This window comes from Remersonia thermophila, chromosome 3 (assembly GCF_042764415.1).
Source record: "Remersonia thermophila strain ATCC 22073 chromosome 3, whole genome shotgun sequence".
Taxonomy (NCBI): Eukaryota; Fungi; Ascomycota; class Sordariomycetes; order Sordariales; family Chaetomiaceae; genus Remersonia; species Remersonia thermophila.
This window is the reverse complement of record NC_092219.1, coordinates 4,113,555-4,126,545: the sequence shown is the minus strand read 5'-3', so window position 1 is coordinate 4,126,545 and position 12,991 is coordinate 4,113,555. Positions and strand designations below refer to the sequence as shown.

The 12,991-nt window shown below is 61.9% G+C and overlaps 4 protein-coding genes across 4 annotated transcripts; 2 read left to right on the top strand and 2 right to left on the bottom strand.

Moving 5' to 3' along the window:
• Window positions 1–1,311: 1,311 nt before the first annotated feature.
• VTJ83DRAFT_4012 (uncharacterized protein) lies at window positions 1,312–4,490 on the top strand (the record flags this gene model as incomplete). The annotated part of the gene is made up of 6 exons (XM_071010455.1): window positions 1,312–1,641; window positions 1,803–2,084; window positions 2,142–2,981; window positions 3,058–3,164; window positions 3,216–3,378; window positions 3,438–4,490. 6 exons carry the CDS (start codon window positions 1,312–1,314, stop codon window positions 4,488–4,490), a joined length of 2,775 nt encoding a protein of 924 aa, XP_070867890.1.
• A 1,763-nt stretch (window positions 4,491–6,253) lies between these two features.
• VTJ83DRAFT_4011 (uncharacterized protein) lies at window positions 6,254–8,359 on the bottom strand (the record flags this gene model as incomplete). Its single annotated transcript, XM_071010454.1, has 1 exon — window positions 6,254–8,359. The coding sequence occupies one exon, from the start codon at window positions 8,357–8,359 to the stop codon at window positions 6,254–6,256; it is 2,106 nt and encodes a 701-aa protein (XP_070867889.1).
• A 1,452-nt stretch (window positions 8,360–9,811) lies between these two features.
• Window positions 9,812–10,718, bottom strand: VTJ83DRAFT_4010 (uncharacterized protein; the record flags this gene model as incomplete). Its single annotated transcript, XM_071010453.1, has 2 exons — window positions 9,812–10,318; window positions 10,395–10,718. 2 exons carry the CDS (start codon window positions 10,716–10,718, stop codon window positions 9,812–9,814), a joined length of 831 nt encoding a protein of 276 aa, XP_070867888.1.
• Window positions 10,719–11,144: 426 nt separating this feature from the next.
• Window positions 11,145–12,194, top strand: VTJ83DRAFT_4009 (uncharacterized protein; the record flags this gene model as incomplete). The annotated part of the gene is made up of 4 exons (XM_071010451.1): window positions 11,145–11,206; window positions 11,357–11,382; window positions 11,687–11,864; window positions 12,140–12,194. 4 exons carry the CDS (start codon window positions 11,145–11,147, stop codon window positions 12,192–12,194), a joined length of 321 nt encoding a protein of 106 aa, XP_070867887.1.
• Window positions 12,195–12,991: the final 797 nt, after the last annotated feature.

The window sequence follows — 12,991 nt, the reverse complement described above, 5'->3', positions numbered from 1 at the left end:
CAACCCTCGCCCGCCAACCGCGGGGTTTTGCGGGGACCCACGCGTTGTCTTGGCCCAATAGCCAACCCTGAAGAATGCCGCCCCGAGTGGCCCAAGCGCCGTCCGACTTCGCCGCTTCCTCCTTCGTATTTTTTTTTTTTTTTTTTTTTTTTTGCGGCGGCGGCGGTTTTGGGCTCTCATGCCGGCGTTTGACACAAGCTGGACTGGTGGAGGGCCTGCAGAGAGACAGGGAACAGTGAGCACAAGAGGCCAGGGCCCTGGCATAAATTTTGTCAGCCAGGTGGGCAGCAACCACCCCCCCCCCCCCCCCGCAAGCCCCGTTTTTTTTTCCCATGTCACTGTAGTTACTTCGTACATCCAAACCCTTTTCAGCTTCCCATCAACCATCCAGATCCTAACGCCCATCGCCGGACTTTCTTGGCGTACCACCACGCGTTGCAAACAACTCCGGGAACTTAACCCTGTCCTCCCTAACCTAACCTAACCTCAACCTCCCGCCTTCTCGTCGGGCTCCCGTTTATGCGCTCGCACACCTCGATCCTGCCACCGAGCAAGGGCCATCGACGGAGATAACGAGCGAGCCGAAGGGGGCAGCGGCCGACTCGAGAAGCAACAGAAACAAAAAGAACAAAAAGGACGAAGAAAAAGGAGCAGCTGCAACAGAAAGCAGAAACAGATGCCTGTGCAGCGACACCGCCAGCAAACAACAGTTGCATTCGCCATCACAGATCCTCCATCTCGATAATAATCATCCTAGACCCACCGCATCAACAGCCGGGCAGGCAGCGGTGGCCTGAGCAAGCAGAACCAGGAGAGAACAAAGCAACCAAGAAAGAAGGAAGAAGCATCAACGACGACGACGACGACGACGACGACGTCAACGACGACAACAACAGCAGCAGCAGAAGCAGCAACACCTCACGGACGCTAGTAGACCTCACAGGCGTCTCGCTAGGTCCCCCGCCTTCCGGCAGCCACCTTGTGCCTTGACGTCTTCGCTTGCTCGACGACAACCCCCCTCCCCGTCCCCCTCCCCCCTGCCGTTCAAGCCCGAGAGAGAAAGAGAGAGAGAGAGAGACAGAGAGAGAGCGGTCTTTGGGCCCCCCTCCGACCCGCTCGACAAACGCAACCCTCCACCGGCGCCTCCATCTTCCCTAGGTGCCCCTTTCCCTCCCCAACTCCCCGTCGAGTTGACCCGGTCTTCATCCTGGCGTCTGCTGGGCTCTCGAACCACCTTGCCTCGCCGCGGTGGCCCTCACATCGGGTGAGAAGCTACCGCATCAACAACAGCACCGTCCACCCCACGCCGGCATGATGAACAATCGTGGGCATCTGCCGGCTGGGCAGCAGGTGCAGGCAGTGGCCGACATGGGCCCGGCGCCCTCGGGCGGCCCGCCGCCTCGCCGCGGCGGCCGTCCCCAGCATTACCAGCCCACCCACAGCTATCATCATCACGGCCACCACCACCAGCATGTCGCTGCCCAGCCCATGTATCCCGCCAACTACATGGCCAACCCCTACGCCGCCGGCCACTACTACGTCCCGCCCCCCTACCAGAACGGCGCCATCCCCGCCCCGGCCGCCTACATGCCCTATCACAGCGCCCCGTATGTCCGCTCGCCTCCCGCCATGCCGCACTTCGTGCCTACCTATCCTCGCCACCCTCAACACTCCCCCATCGTCTCGTCTCCCTATCACCCACCCCCGGCCGTGGCCGCCCCCGTCGTTCCGCCTCTGCCGCACACGCCCTCCTCGACGCACTCGCACGTCGTCCCGCCCCCGCCTATGACCCCCCGGTTCAGCCGCAGGTCCATGACGTTGCCGTCGCCGCTACCCAGGCTCCCGTCCACCCGGTAGCCGCCCCGGTAGCCGCCCCGGTAGCCGCCCCGGTAGCCGCCCCGGCCCCCGCGCCCGCCTCCCAGCCGCCGCAGCAACCAGAGCCTCAGCAGCCCGAGGCGCAGGCAGCCCCGCAGCCTGCCTCGCCCCCCGAGGTTTCTCGCCCCGAACCCTCTCCCAAGCCTCAGGCCAAGCCGTCGTCCGTTGTCTCCTCCTCCGAGCCTAAGCGGCCGCCTTTCCGCCCTCCGGTAGGCCTCTTTGACCATCACGTCCCCCGTTTCGTTCTCTGCTAATGCCTCCGCCAGCTTCCCTGGCTCTCCAACCCCGGCGTGCCCTTCCCACAGCGCACCTCGAAGCTTCGGAGGAAAAAGAAGGCCCTGGGTGCCAACGCCGAACGGCTGGAGCTGCCGGGCCAGCACGCTCCCGGCGCGGAGACCGCTGACAAGGCACAGGGGAAGGGGCTGGCCGAGAAAGAGCCGTCGCCCGCCGTTGAACAGCCCGCCGCCGACCCCAAGCCGGAGGAGCTCAAGGCGGCTGCCACGCCTTCCCGCTCCGAAACGCCGTCCACCCAGGATCCGCCAACCGAAGGTACCAACGTCTCGAGCATCCCGACCACGCCGAGCAGTTCGGTCCAGCCATCCAAGGCGGCGAGCGCTCCGTCTGCGCCCAAGACGGTCGCCCCGGCCATTCTTGCAGTTCCGGTGGTCCCTGCCCTGCCCAAGGCCAGCGCCAAGCCGGCGGCGAGCGCCGAGAAGACGTTGCCCGACGCCAAGCCTGCCGCGGCCGCCCCCAGCGAGCCGCAGGCCGAGCCCGCCCAACCGGCACCCGTCGAACCTGAAGCGGAGGAGGCCCCGAAGCCGGCCCTCGCCCCCGCTGCCGCCCCGGCCAAGCCCAAGCTCTGGACCGGGCTCTTTTCCAAGTCGGCCGCCTCAGCCAGCTCCAGCTCGACGGGTGCCTCTGCCCAGGCTTCGACCAATGGCCATGCGGACGGCTCCGGCGTGCTCGGGGCTGGGGCCTTCACCAAGATGAATGCGACGTCCCTTGCCCAGGCCCTGCAGGCCTACCGCGCCGCGTCGCCCGACAAGCTGGCCTTTTTGGAGCCTAGAGGTCTGGTGAATACCGGTAACATGTGCTACATGAACTCTGTACGAAACCCCGTCCCCCCCCCCCCCCCCAGCGTTTGAACACGTAAGGCCTTCTAACATGTTTTCTCCCTCCTAGGTGTTGCAAGCTCTCCTCTTCTGCGTTCCTTTCTACGACTTCTTGGATCAGGTTGGCAAGAAGGCTGCTCACAGCTTCAAGAGCGAAACGCCCCTGGTGGATGCCATGTGAGTTGTCCCACGGCCTTGCTACGTCCGAGTCGGTGCTGAAGGCGACAGGGTCATGTTCATGCGCGAGTTCAAGCTGCTCGAAACCGCCGCCTCGGCCGAACAGCTCCAGAAGCGCATCAAGCCCGAGGTGTACGAGAAGTACGGCGAACCTTTCACCCCGGAGTTCGTCTACGATGCCATCCGGACGTTGCCTCGTTTTGCCAGCATGAGGGTGAGTTTTGGAGTTTCCCTTTGCATCATCCCACCGCCAACACGGCTGACAAACCGCAGCGTGGACACCAGCAGGATGCTCAGGAGTTCCTCGGCTTCCTCCTGGAGGGTCTTCACGACGAGTGCGCCCGCGTCATTGGCCAGGCGCCCGCTTCGACCGCCTCGACGGCTCCCAGCTCGTCGCTCCCGTCCCCGACCGTTGCCAACGCCGGCGAAGGCGCCGACGATTGGCTCGAGGTCGGCCGCCGACAGCGCCCGGCCGTCACGAGGTCTTCCGGACACTCGCACACCCAGACTCCCATCACCAAGATCTTTGGCGGGCAGCTCCGGTCGGAACTGCGCGTCCCGGGCAACAAGAACTCTGTGACGCTCGAGCCTTACCAGCCGCTGCAGCTCGACATCGGGTCGCCCGAGGTGCGCAACATCGTCGACGCGCTCAGGGGCCTGACCCGTCCCGAGGTCATCCACGGCGACTTCAATTCGCCGCACGGCAAGGACGTCCGGGCGACGAAGCAGGTCTTCATCGAGTCCGTGCCGCCGGTCCTGATCCTGCACCTGAAGCGCTTCCAGTTCGACGCCGAGGGCCACGGCACCGTCAAGATCTGGAAGAAGGTTGGCTATCCGCTCGAGTTTGAGTTCCCGCGCGAGGTCTTGTCCCGCCAGACCCGCAACACGATGCTGTCCGAGAACTCGGGCGCTCCGCGGTACCGGCTCATCGCCGTCGTCTACCATCACGGCAAGAACGCCAGCGGCGGCCACTACACGGCGGATGTGCGGCGCCAGGACGGCCGTGAGTGGATCCGCATCGACGACACGGTCATCCGGCGCGTGCGCGACGAGGATGTGGCCGAGGCCGGCGCCGAGGAAGACGCTGGCAAGGCGGACGCCCGTAAAGACCTGTCAGGCGCCGCCTCGGGCAACCGCTTCCTGGGCATGAACAACGAGGATGCCGGCGATGACGACGGCTGGAAGCAGGCGGCCGGCGGCAAGAAGTGGAGCAGCGTCGTCAACGGAGCGGCTCTGACCAACGGCCACAAGCCCAAGCCGCAGCTCAGGGGAGACAGCATCAAGGACAACAAGGTCGCCTACCTGCTGTTCTACCAACGCATCTGACATACGCTTGGTTTGCGGTGTACCGGTACATCACGACCACGGCTAGGAGAGCAGCAGCCTGACAGGGGCGTTTTGTTGGAATAAAGCTTCCGTGCCCCAGCCCCTCCAAGCCGGGGCTTCCAACCTTTGGAATCACTACCTATGCGTCACGTGCTGCTCTAGAGGTGTAGCACGCGCGCCCCAAGGAAGGGGCACGACGCCAGAATTGTTCCCTGCGGGGCGACGGGGACACAACAGGCCACGCATATATCTCGCCCAAACAGACCTTGCCAACATCGGCTTTGGCATTCATCCCACCCGACCGACGACTACCCGACTTGACCCTACCTCTTGAACCCCGATCCAACCTGTATCCTCCGCATCGATCTACCTACGTACCTTGGTTAGCACCTCTCACCCGACCGTTCCTCCACCTCACCTCCACGTTATCCGGCCCTTTGGCTCTTCACATCCATCTCCTGGCGCCGCCAAGACCTTTTTTTTTTATCACTTTGTTTTCCTCCTATCCCCGCCTCCCGTTCTCTTCCTTCCCCGTGGATATCCCAAAGGCGAGGTCAACCCACAAAGACATCTCCAGTCCAACAGCGAGCCCACCGACTGGCAGCCAGTCCCAGGAAGGAGCTTGGATGGCTCGGTGTTGTTGTTTTCGGCGGCCGGCCGGCGGCGGTGGTGATGGCAGCGCGGCTGGCATGTTTCCTAGTGGGGAGAAAGAGAATACACAATGAAGCATCGAGAAGGAAGATCGCACCCTCCTGTCCTCCCTGTCCTGCTCTAACCCCCGCCTGCCTTTTCCCTGGTAGTAGGAGGTGAAGTGGGCCGGCTTGCTGGCTGATGGGTGATGTGTTCATGATGTCATGTTATCTTTGTGGTGTATTTGTGTTGTGCGTCGGGCGAGACAGCCGGCCGGCGGGGCTGGGCCGCCAAGATGAGGGCCACTTTGGACAGGCACAGGAGAAGGAGGGCGGGAAAGGAGGACTTTTTGCTCGTCCAGCATGGCCAGCCCCCTCTATCAGGGGAGGGAACGGGGAGAGGGGCGAGAACGGGATGGGGATGGGAGGGTTGGCCTAGGTGGTGGAATGCATACATACAACGACCACGAAGGACCCGTCGATGCTCATGGGAGGCCCATGATGATTGGTATGACGCCATCACGGTTCTAAAGTGTACCCATTGATAGAGGAAGAGAGCGAGGCGGAAACAACGAGCACGTATGGCGTAGACGAGAAAACAGATCAAAAAAAAAGCTGATTTTCATTCCTTCCATCCTGGCTGTTCCGCGCCCCTCTCTCCATCCCGGCACCAGAGTCGCCAGAGCATGTGCCGGGATGGCTCCCGAGGTAGAATGCTACTTTGGCGATGCCATGTCATGGGTTGAGGCGAGGCGGCGGTCGGACAGACTCAAAAAGAACAATCAACCACAAGCAAGCATGCCCGCCATCACACCGTCAAGCGATGCCTCGCTGATAACGCAGGTATCATTATGAATACCGATCTAACGGTACCTAGCTGTATCACTAACGTAAGCAGAAGCAATGCGATGCGTCGTCCCTACGACACGACAGGGCTTTTGGTTCCCTCTTCCAAGTTGCAAGAGCCAAAGCACGTCCATGATCCCGTCCACCACGCTCGCGCCAACGCCGACGTAGATGTGGATATTCCTCGTTCAAGCACCGCGCCGAAACTAAAGAGCAAGACAAGACCAGGTTGAAGCACGGATTCGTTCCATCCCCCCTCATCACCCTGCCACCACCACCTCCCTCTCCTCACCGTCCCTCGAGTAACTCGACCGTCAGCAACCCTCGCGCACTCGCACCACCCTCGCCCCCCGGCGGCACAAACTTTCCCTCCGCGAGCTTCCACCCCTCGGCCTTCATCTCCTTCCACTTCTCCATCACCTTCAACCTCACCAGCTCCCCCGCCGCCCGCGCATCCTCGGCGCTGTCATGGCCCGTCGGGTCCTCTTCGGCGTCTTCGACCTGGATGGCACGGTTGAGGCGCGTTTCCATGAGCATCTTGAGGCCGTGGCGCATGGGCAGGCCGCGACGATGAGGGAAGAGGAGGATGGTGTCGATCAGGGTCGGGTGGATGATGCGCACCGCGTTGAGATCGTTTTCGAGGCCGTGGCCGATGAGAGGGGTGTCGGGGCCGAGCAGGGAGAAAAGCAGGTCGCGCGCGGCGACGGGGGAGGGCACGATCTTCATGCGCTTACGGGGCCTGCGGCCGGTTCCGTCCGAAGAAGAGGTAGAGGGGATGGTGTCCTTGGTAATGTCGCCGCCACTGCTGTTGCTGCTGTTGCTATCGCTGCTGGCGGTGGCCGTCTTGGCCGACCACGGCTCCGCGTTGACAATGTCTTCAGGCCACACGCCCGAGTAGCGCGAATTCAGATCGAGAATCTCTCCCACGGGGCGGACGAGGACGTCGAGCAGCTCCTTGCCGTCGGGCCAGCTGGTGGCCGTCAGGCGGATCAGCTCCAGGCCGTGGACCGTGTAGCCCATCTCGCAGTCGAAGCAGACGGCGCGGTCCTTGGGCACGTTGGGGTTGGGCGGCGTCTCGGCGAAGGGGATCAGGGCGGCCAGGCGGGCAGGAGACGACGTCTTGAAGACATGGGTATTGCCGGAAACGCAGCCCACCGACTCGCCCACCACCTGGTTGCAGCATCGATACCTCCTTTGAGGCTTGTCCTTGTCGCCGACGGCCCGCTCCGGGAAGTAGGGACGGCCCGGGTGATGGACGCATTTGCCGCCCGACGTCAGGGCGCCATCCTCGGGGCGGCGGCCCGGGAAAACCTGGAAGCGGGTGGTGCAGCGGTCGCACACCTCCCATCCGAGCGACGCCGCCTCGCCTTCGCGTGCCTTCCTAATCTCGTCCTCGGACGGCGGTGCCGAGACGTAGCCATATTGCGCCAGGCCTTCGATGGGGGTGCGCAGGTGGGCGAGGAACGCCACCTCCTGCTCCGGCGTCAGGCCTGTTTCGATCACCTTGGGAGGGCCTAGGACCGGCTTTCGGGTGGGCGTGTTGAAGCTCGACTCGTTGGCGCGGGCTTCTTCTTCCTTCTTTACCGCGGCGAGACGCTCCTTCTTCCACTCGGCCGGCGTCATGCGCTTGGTGGCCATGATGCGGTGCTTGATAAGGTTGGTGTAAAGCGACGGCTTGTCGGCCGCGATGCGCTGCTCCTCGTCCAGGACCAGCCAGATGAGCTCTTGCGGAGAGAGGACCAGCTTGCCTTCTTGCTCGCTTGCATCCTTGACGATCTCGTTGTTCAGGCGCTGGTACTGCTCATGGAGCATCTTCACCGCCTTGTAACGAAAGTCATGGGGTGCGGGAGCCGCTTTGAGGTGCCGGGGGTTGAGAGTTTCCGGCTTTCGCGGGGGAGTGCCTTTCGGCGTGCTTTTCGGCGTGGCGGGCAGCGATTGGGCTTTGGCGGACGGCGTGGCGCTGCTTCGAGAGGGAGCTGGCGATGGCACGGTGACAGCTGGTCCGGAGCCTGAGGCGGAACGGCTCGAAGGCCGGGCAGGTCCGGGGGTGCGGTCCGGCGGGTTCGGACCAGGAGAGGGCTTCCGCTTCAGCGGCGGCGGGGAAATCGGGCGCTGGGACGAGACGGGCTTCTCAGCGGGCGGCGCGGCGCGGGGAGCCGGAGCCGGAGCAGGCTCTGAAGAGAGCTTTCGACGTTTTCGTGGCCCATCTTCGTCATCCTGTGCTCCGCCAGGTAGCTGGCCAGCTGGAGGTTGCGTCTGGGGCTGTGACGGCTGGGGTGGCGGGGGTTTGTCATCCCGAAGGTGTTTCCATGGACAGTTGGCCTTGTTGCAGCTGTCCCCCGTTGGACACGGAATCAGCTTGAAGTTGCGGAGCACAGCCTCCATGGCGCTCATGACGGCGTGGGTTCTGAGGAGCGAGCCTCGTCGTTGCGGCTCGCCCGAGGAAAGCAGCCGAGATGAAGAGTGCGGATGCTAAGATGCCCGCCGAGAGAGGATAATGACGACGACGAGGTAGGACCGAGAAGGACGAATGGGAGGCAGAGAGAGAGAGAGAGAGAGAGAGAGAGAGAGAGAGAGAGAGAAAGAAAGCTCGCGGCCGGCTTCAAAGAAGGTCGTGATTTCTCCCAATGACCGGCCGGCCGTAAGAAAGCAGCACAGACGCAGGAGCTCCGGGCGGCCTGCGGGCAACGAGGGAGACGAGGGCCGGAGAAGGCGTACGATGGCAGCTGGAGCCAAAGAAGACGCCGGATGTTGCGATACCCAATGGGCGAGAGAGCCTCCGAAGTACAAGGAGCGTTGACGCCGATCACCGGGGTGAAGTGTTGTTGCCTGACCGTCTCATCGAGGCTTGACAGCAAAGGACGAAGGGTGAAAGGAATCCACAAAAAGCCCCGGGTCCCGGGCAACGACGGAATGGACAGGAGGGAGAATGGGCCAGGCTTGGAGATGCGGTCGACAAGAAACGAGAGCCGCGAGGTCACAGAGGAGTTCCAAGAAGAACCCAGCCAGGGGGGGCTCGTTAGCACTACAATTGGTGAGAAGGAAAGAAAGAAGAGGAGAGGAAACAGAATGCAAGACTGGAAGTTCAAGATGGGCAACAAAACCTCGAAACCCAAAGTCGCATGCAAAGGTTGAAGACGAGGAAGAAGAGGAACAAGAAAGGGCGGGGACACGTCGAGACCAACCAAAGCGCAGTAGGCGGACGTTGCTTTGTTGGCGTGTTCCCGTGGAAGCGGAAGCTGAAGCTTATAGGTCCAGCGGGGAGGAGGCTAGCTATGCTGTGGTAGGTGAGACGGAGGGATGACGTCCCTGCCTGTCACCGCAGGCTAGGTAGGTAGGTAGGGGCTGCAGGCGACGGCCAGTGCTGGAGGCTGAAACCAGCCTACCACGGGAAACGCCGAGGGCCTGCCAAGACGGTGGGACCCAGCCGGGGATGCCAGGTCCGCCGGGGCCCGGCAGCTTCGAGCGAGTGGAGCTGGCTATCGGCAAGAGAGAGACCTATATCTGGTAGAGAAGGTGGGAGGAAAGAGCCTCTTCGACTACGGCCCAACAGCAACAAGTTTCAAGTGATGCTTCGCAGAGAGGACAAATCATTGCACGGCACCTGAGATTCCAGTGTGGGTTGGCTACCTGTGAAATTTTGGGTCTTTTTGTTGACAGAAAAAAAACAAATCCGAAGCGGGGAATAAGGTACAGCCGTCATGTCGTAAAATGCAACAAGAACACTAATGATACACATGCATCCCGATCCTAGTTGTCCCCTCTTACCCTCTCATCCTCTCATCACAGGCCAGGCCTGTCCTGCCATCCTCCTTTTCTTTCGCCATACACACTATAGTATCCCCCTCACGCCCTCCCGGCATTCAGCAGCAGGTTCGTCCCCTTGGCGCCGCCCGGGATGTACGCCACGTTGGGGTTCGCGGCCAGGGTCTGGGCAATCTCGCGGCTGGCCTCGATCTTGCGGATCTGGACCAGCCCGTCTCCGGCCTTGGCAATGGCCCGGCTGATGGTCTCTGCGCTCTCGGCCTCGCCCTCGGCGCGGATGACGTTGGCCTGACGCTCCTGCTCGGCCCGCTCGACAATGAAGCGGGCGCGCTCGGCGTCCTGCTGCGCAATCTGCTTCTGCTCGACCGCCTTGGTGAACTCCTTGCCGAACGTCATGTGCGTGATGGACACGTCCTCGAGCGCAATGTGGAACTCGCGCGCCCGCTTCATCAGGTCCTGCCGGATCCGCTGCGACACGGCCTCGCGCTGCGTGATGAGCTCGGCCGCGTCGAACTGGGCGACGATGGCCTTGAGCACTTCGTTGCCGATGGAGGGGAGCACGCGCTCGTCGTAATCCGGGCCGAGGGACTGGTCACGCACACCAACAGGTTAGACCCCGCTCCAGCATGCCGACATGTAAAACAAAACCAAAAAAACCACCGACCTGGTAGATCTTGGGCAAGGCCTGCACGTCAGGCCTGTGCAGCACCCGCAACGTGAGGCTGACCATCTGGAGATCCTTGCTGCCCGTCGTGGTGCCGATGATGCGCGGCTTGGTGCGCACGTCAAAGATGATGGCCTTTTGCAGCCAGGGGATCAGAAAGTGCGTGCCCTCGTTGACCACGGTCTCCTTGACGCCCGACAGCCGGTCGAAGATGACGGCCCGCGTGCCGCCCTTGACGTCGTACATGGCCGACTGGAGCAGGCCGACGCCCACCGCCGTCGGCACCGCCGCCGCGTAGAGGAAGTTGAGACCCCGTGCCGCCATGTTGGGGTTCCGATACGAGATGTTCTTTTCGGGAGGGAGTGCGGATGTCTCGCCCGGGGCTGCCGTCTTGCCGTGTCGTTGGACCTGGAGAAGAGGAGGAGGATGATGATGTTTCCCAGCTTTCTTTCTCTGCCAGGCTTGAGCTTCCCGCAAAAGTGGGGCACGCAAGCTCGCGGGCGGCCGGCCAGTTTCGTTCTCTCCCCCCCCCTCCCCGGGTGTGCCACCCAAAGCCAAGCCCCACTAAACCCGATCCGGCGGTTCATTCTCGGCTTTTCTGTGGACTGACGGTTTTCGCACAGCAAGTCGACTTGCGCGAGCTCTTCCGACGACGACTCCGACGACCCAAAAGACAAACCCCACGATCTGGTTTCTACACCCCCAACGCGTCGCCCCCCCCCGCCTCCTCAACACAACACACGATTCACGATGCGCCCGACTCAGACTCTTCTCGGCGGCGGCGGCCACGGCCAGGTCGGCAAGCACGGAGTGTTCGTCTCCCCCGGGTGATGTTCGGCTGGTTTTGGTGGTGCGGTGCGCTTTTTCCCGGGTCCGCCTGGAACCGGGCGGCCGGGGTGGAGGGCGGAGCGCATTGCATGTCAATTCATCTTGCAAGGCATCGAGCTGACCTGTTCGCATAGGTACCTCGGCGGCTGGGGTAACTTTGGTGAGTGACGACGCCCCCCCGCTACAAAACCATCCCTGGATCCCCGAACGATGGTGGAGGAAGAGGAGGAGGAGGAGGAGGAGGAGGAGGAGGAGGGGCGGATGGTACGGCAAGGACAACGGGACTCGACGGGATGCCCCGGAGCCCGATGCCTCGAGGACGACGGCGACGACGACGACGAAGACGACGACGATGATGACGACGATGGAGACCTCAACACCCAAACCAAACCCTCCGCGAGTGCTAGGAGAGAACGACGGAAAAAAGAAAAGTCCCTGTTCTAACTCGACTCTTCCTCTCACAGGCGGCCTCAAGCAGAAGGGCATCGTCTCGTACGGCATCGCTCCCAACCGCCAGCAGCCCCTGGCCGGTGCCTTCCACGACGCCATCTTCAACACGTGGAGGCGCTTCAGCGCCCAGGTGTTCTACTGGGCCACCCCCGCCCTCGCTGGCTACTATCTCATCAACTGGGCCGTTGAGCGGTATGCTCTTTTTTTTTTTTTCTCTTTTTTCTTTCTCTCTTTTTTCCTTCTCTTTTTTTTCTCTCTTTTTTTCTCTCTTTTTCCTCTCTTTCTCTCTCTTTCTCTCTCCCTCCCTCCCTCTCTCTCTCTCTCCCTCCCTCCCCCTCCCTCTCTCTCTCTCCCTCTCTCTCTCCCTCTTCTCATCCTGGTGTTTTTTGTCCCTCGACCGCTCCAATGCTCCTGGCCCGGATCGGGCTAGAGAAGGGAAAAAACCGGCGTGTGCTGACAGACGACAGGAACCACTACCTCAACTCGAAGGCGGGCCGTGCCGAGTTTGGCGAGGAGGAGTAAGCGAGGGGCGGTTACGATGAAGCAGAGTGAGGCGAGCAGGGTAGTGTGCGAGGAAGAGACGACAAACTTGTACATCACAGCTTGGCGGAGTCGATAGACGCGGTTGCCATTCCTTATGACGTTCCTTGGTTCACCACACACGCAGGGCATGGCTCGGTTTCGTGGACCGCCAGAAGCCGACAGAATCGTCCCCTGATCTGCCCCGTCCATCTTCCTCCCTCGATTGCCCGAGAACTTTTCATGTTTTGTCGATTGCCAGTTCACGCCGTTCGCGGCGTGAAATTTTGGCATCCTGCTCACTCTCCCGTTGGGCTGGATGTTTCACACCTGGCAGAAAGAGACCTACCCGATGCTGAGCGCTCGCATGGAGAGCTTGATAGGAGGCTCCTGGACATGCGGGGAGACAGCAGAGGTTATATGTTTTTGTTCTCGTGTGATACACTTGGTGGTGCCTATTCGACGGAACGTGGGCTTCCAAGACCGTTCTCGAATCCTTCCTCTTTGTGGCAGGTCACCTCGCCACCCCGGGAGCGGATCGGATCGGAACGGAGGGATGAGAACGGGGCGGGGGCTGACGTCTTCACTGGCCCCAACCCCTCAAGACAGGTCCATGGTCACCATGGATATGATGCTGGTTCTTGGACCTAGTGGCCAGCAGCCATGTATGCTCCTTTTCAGCCTGCTCAAGACCGTGGACGAAATAGTGATGCTTCTTGCGGCGGGAGAGGCAGAATCGGATCCAATGTTTCTCTGTTCCTAAAATCCTTGGCGGGACATGGTGGAAAGCCAGGAGCCCT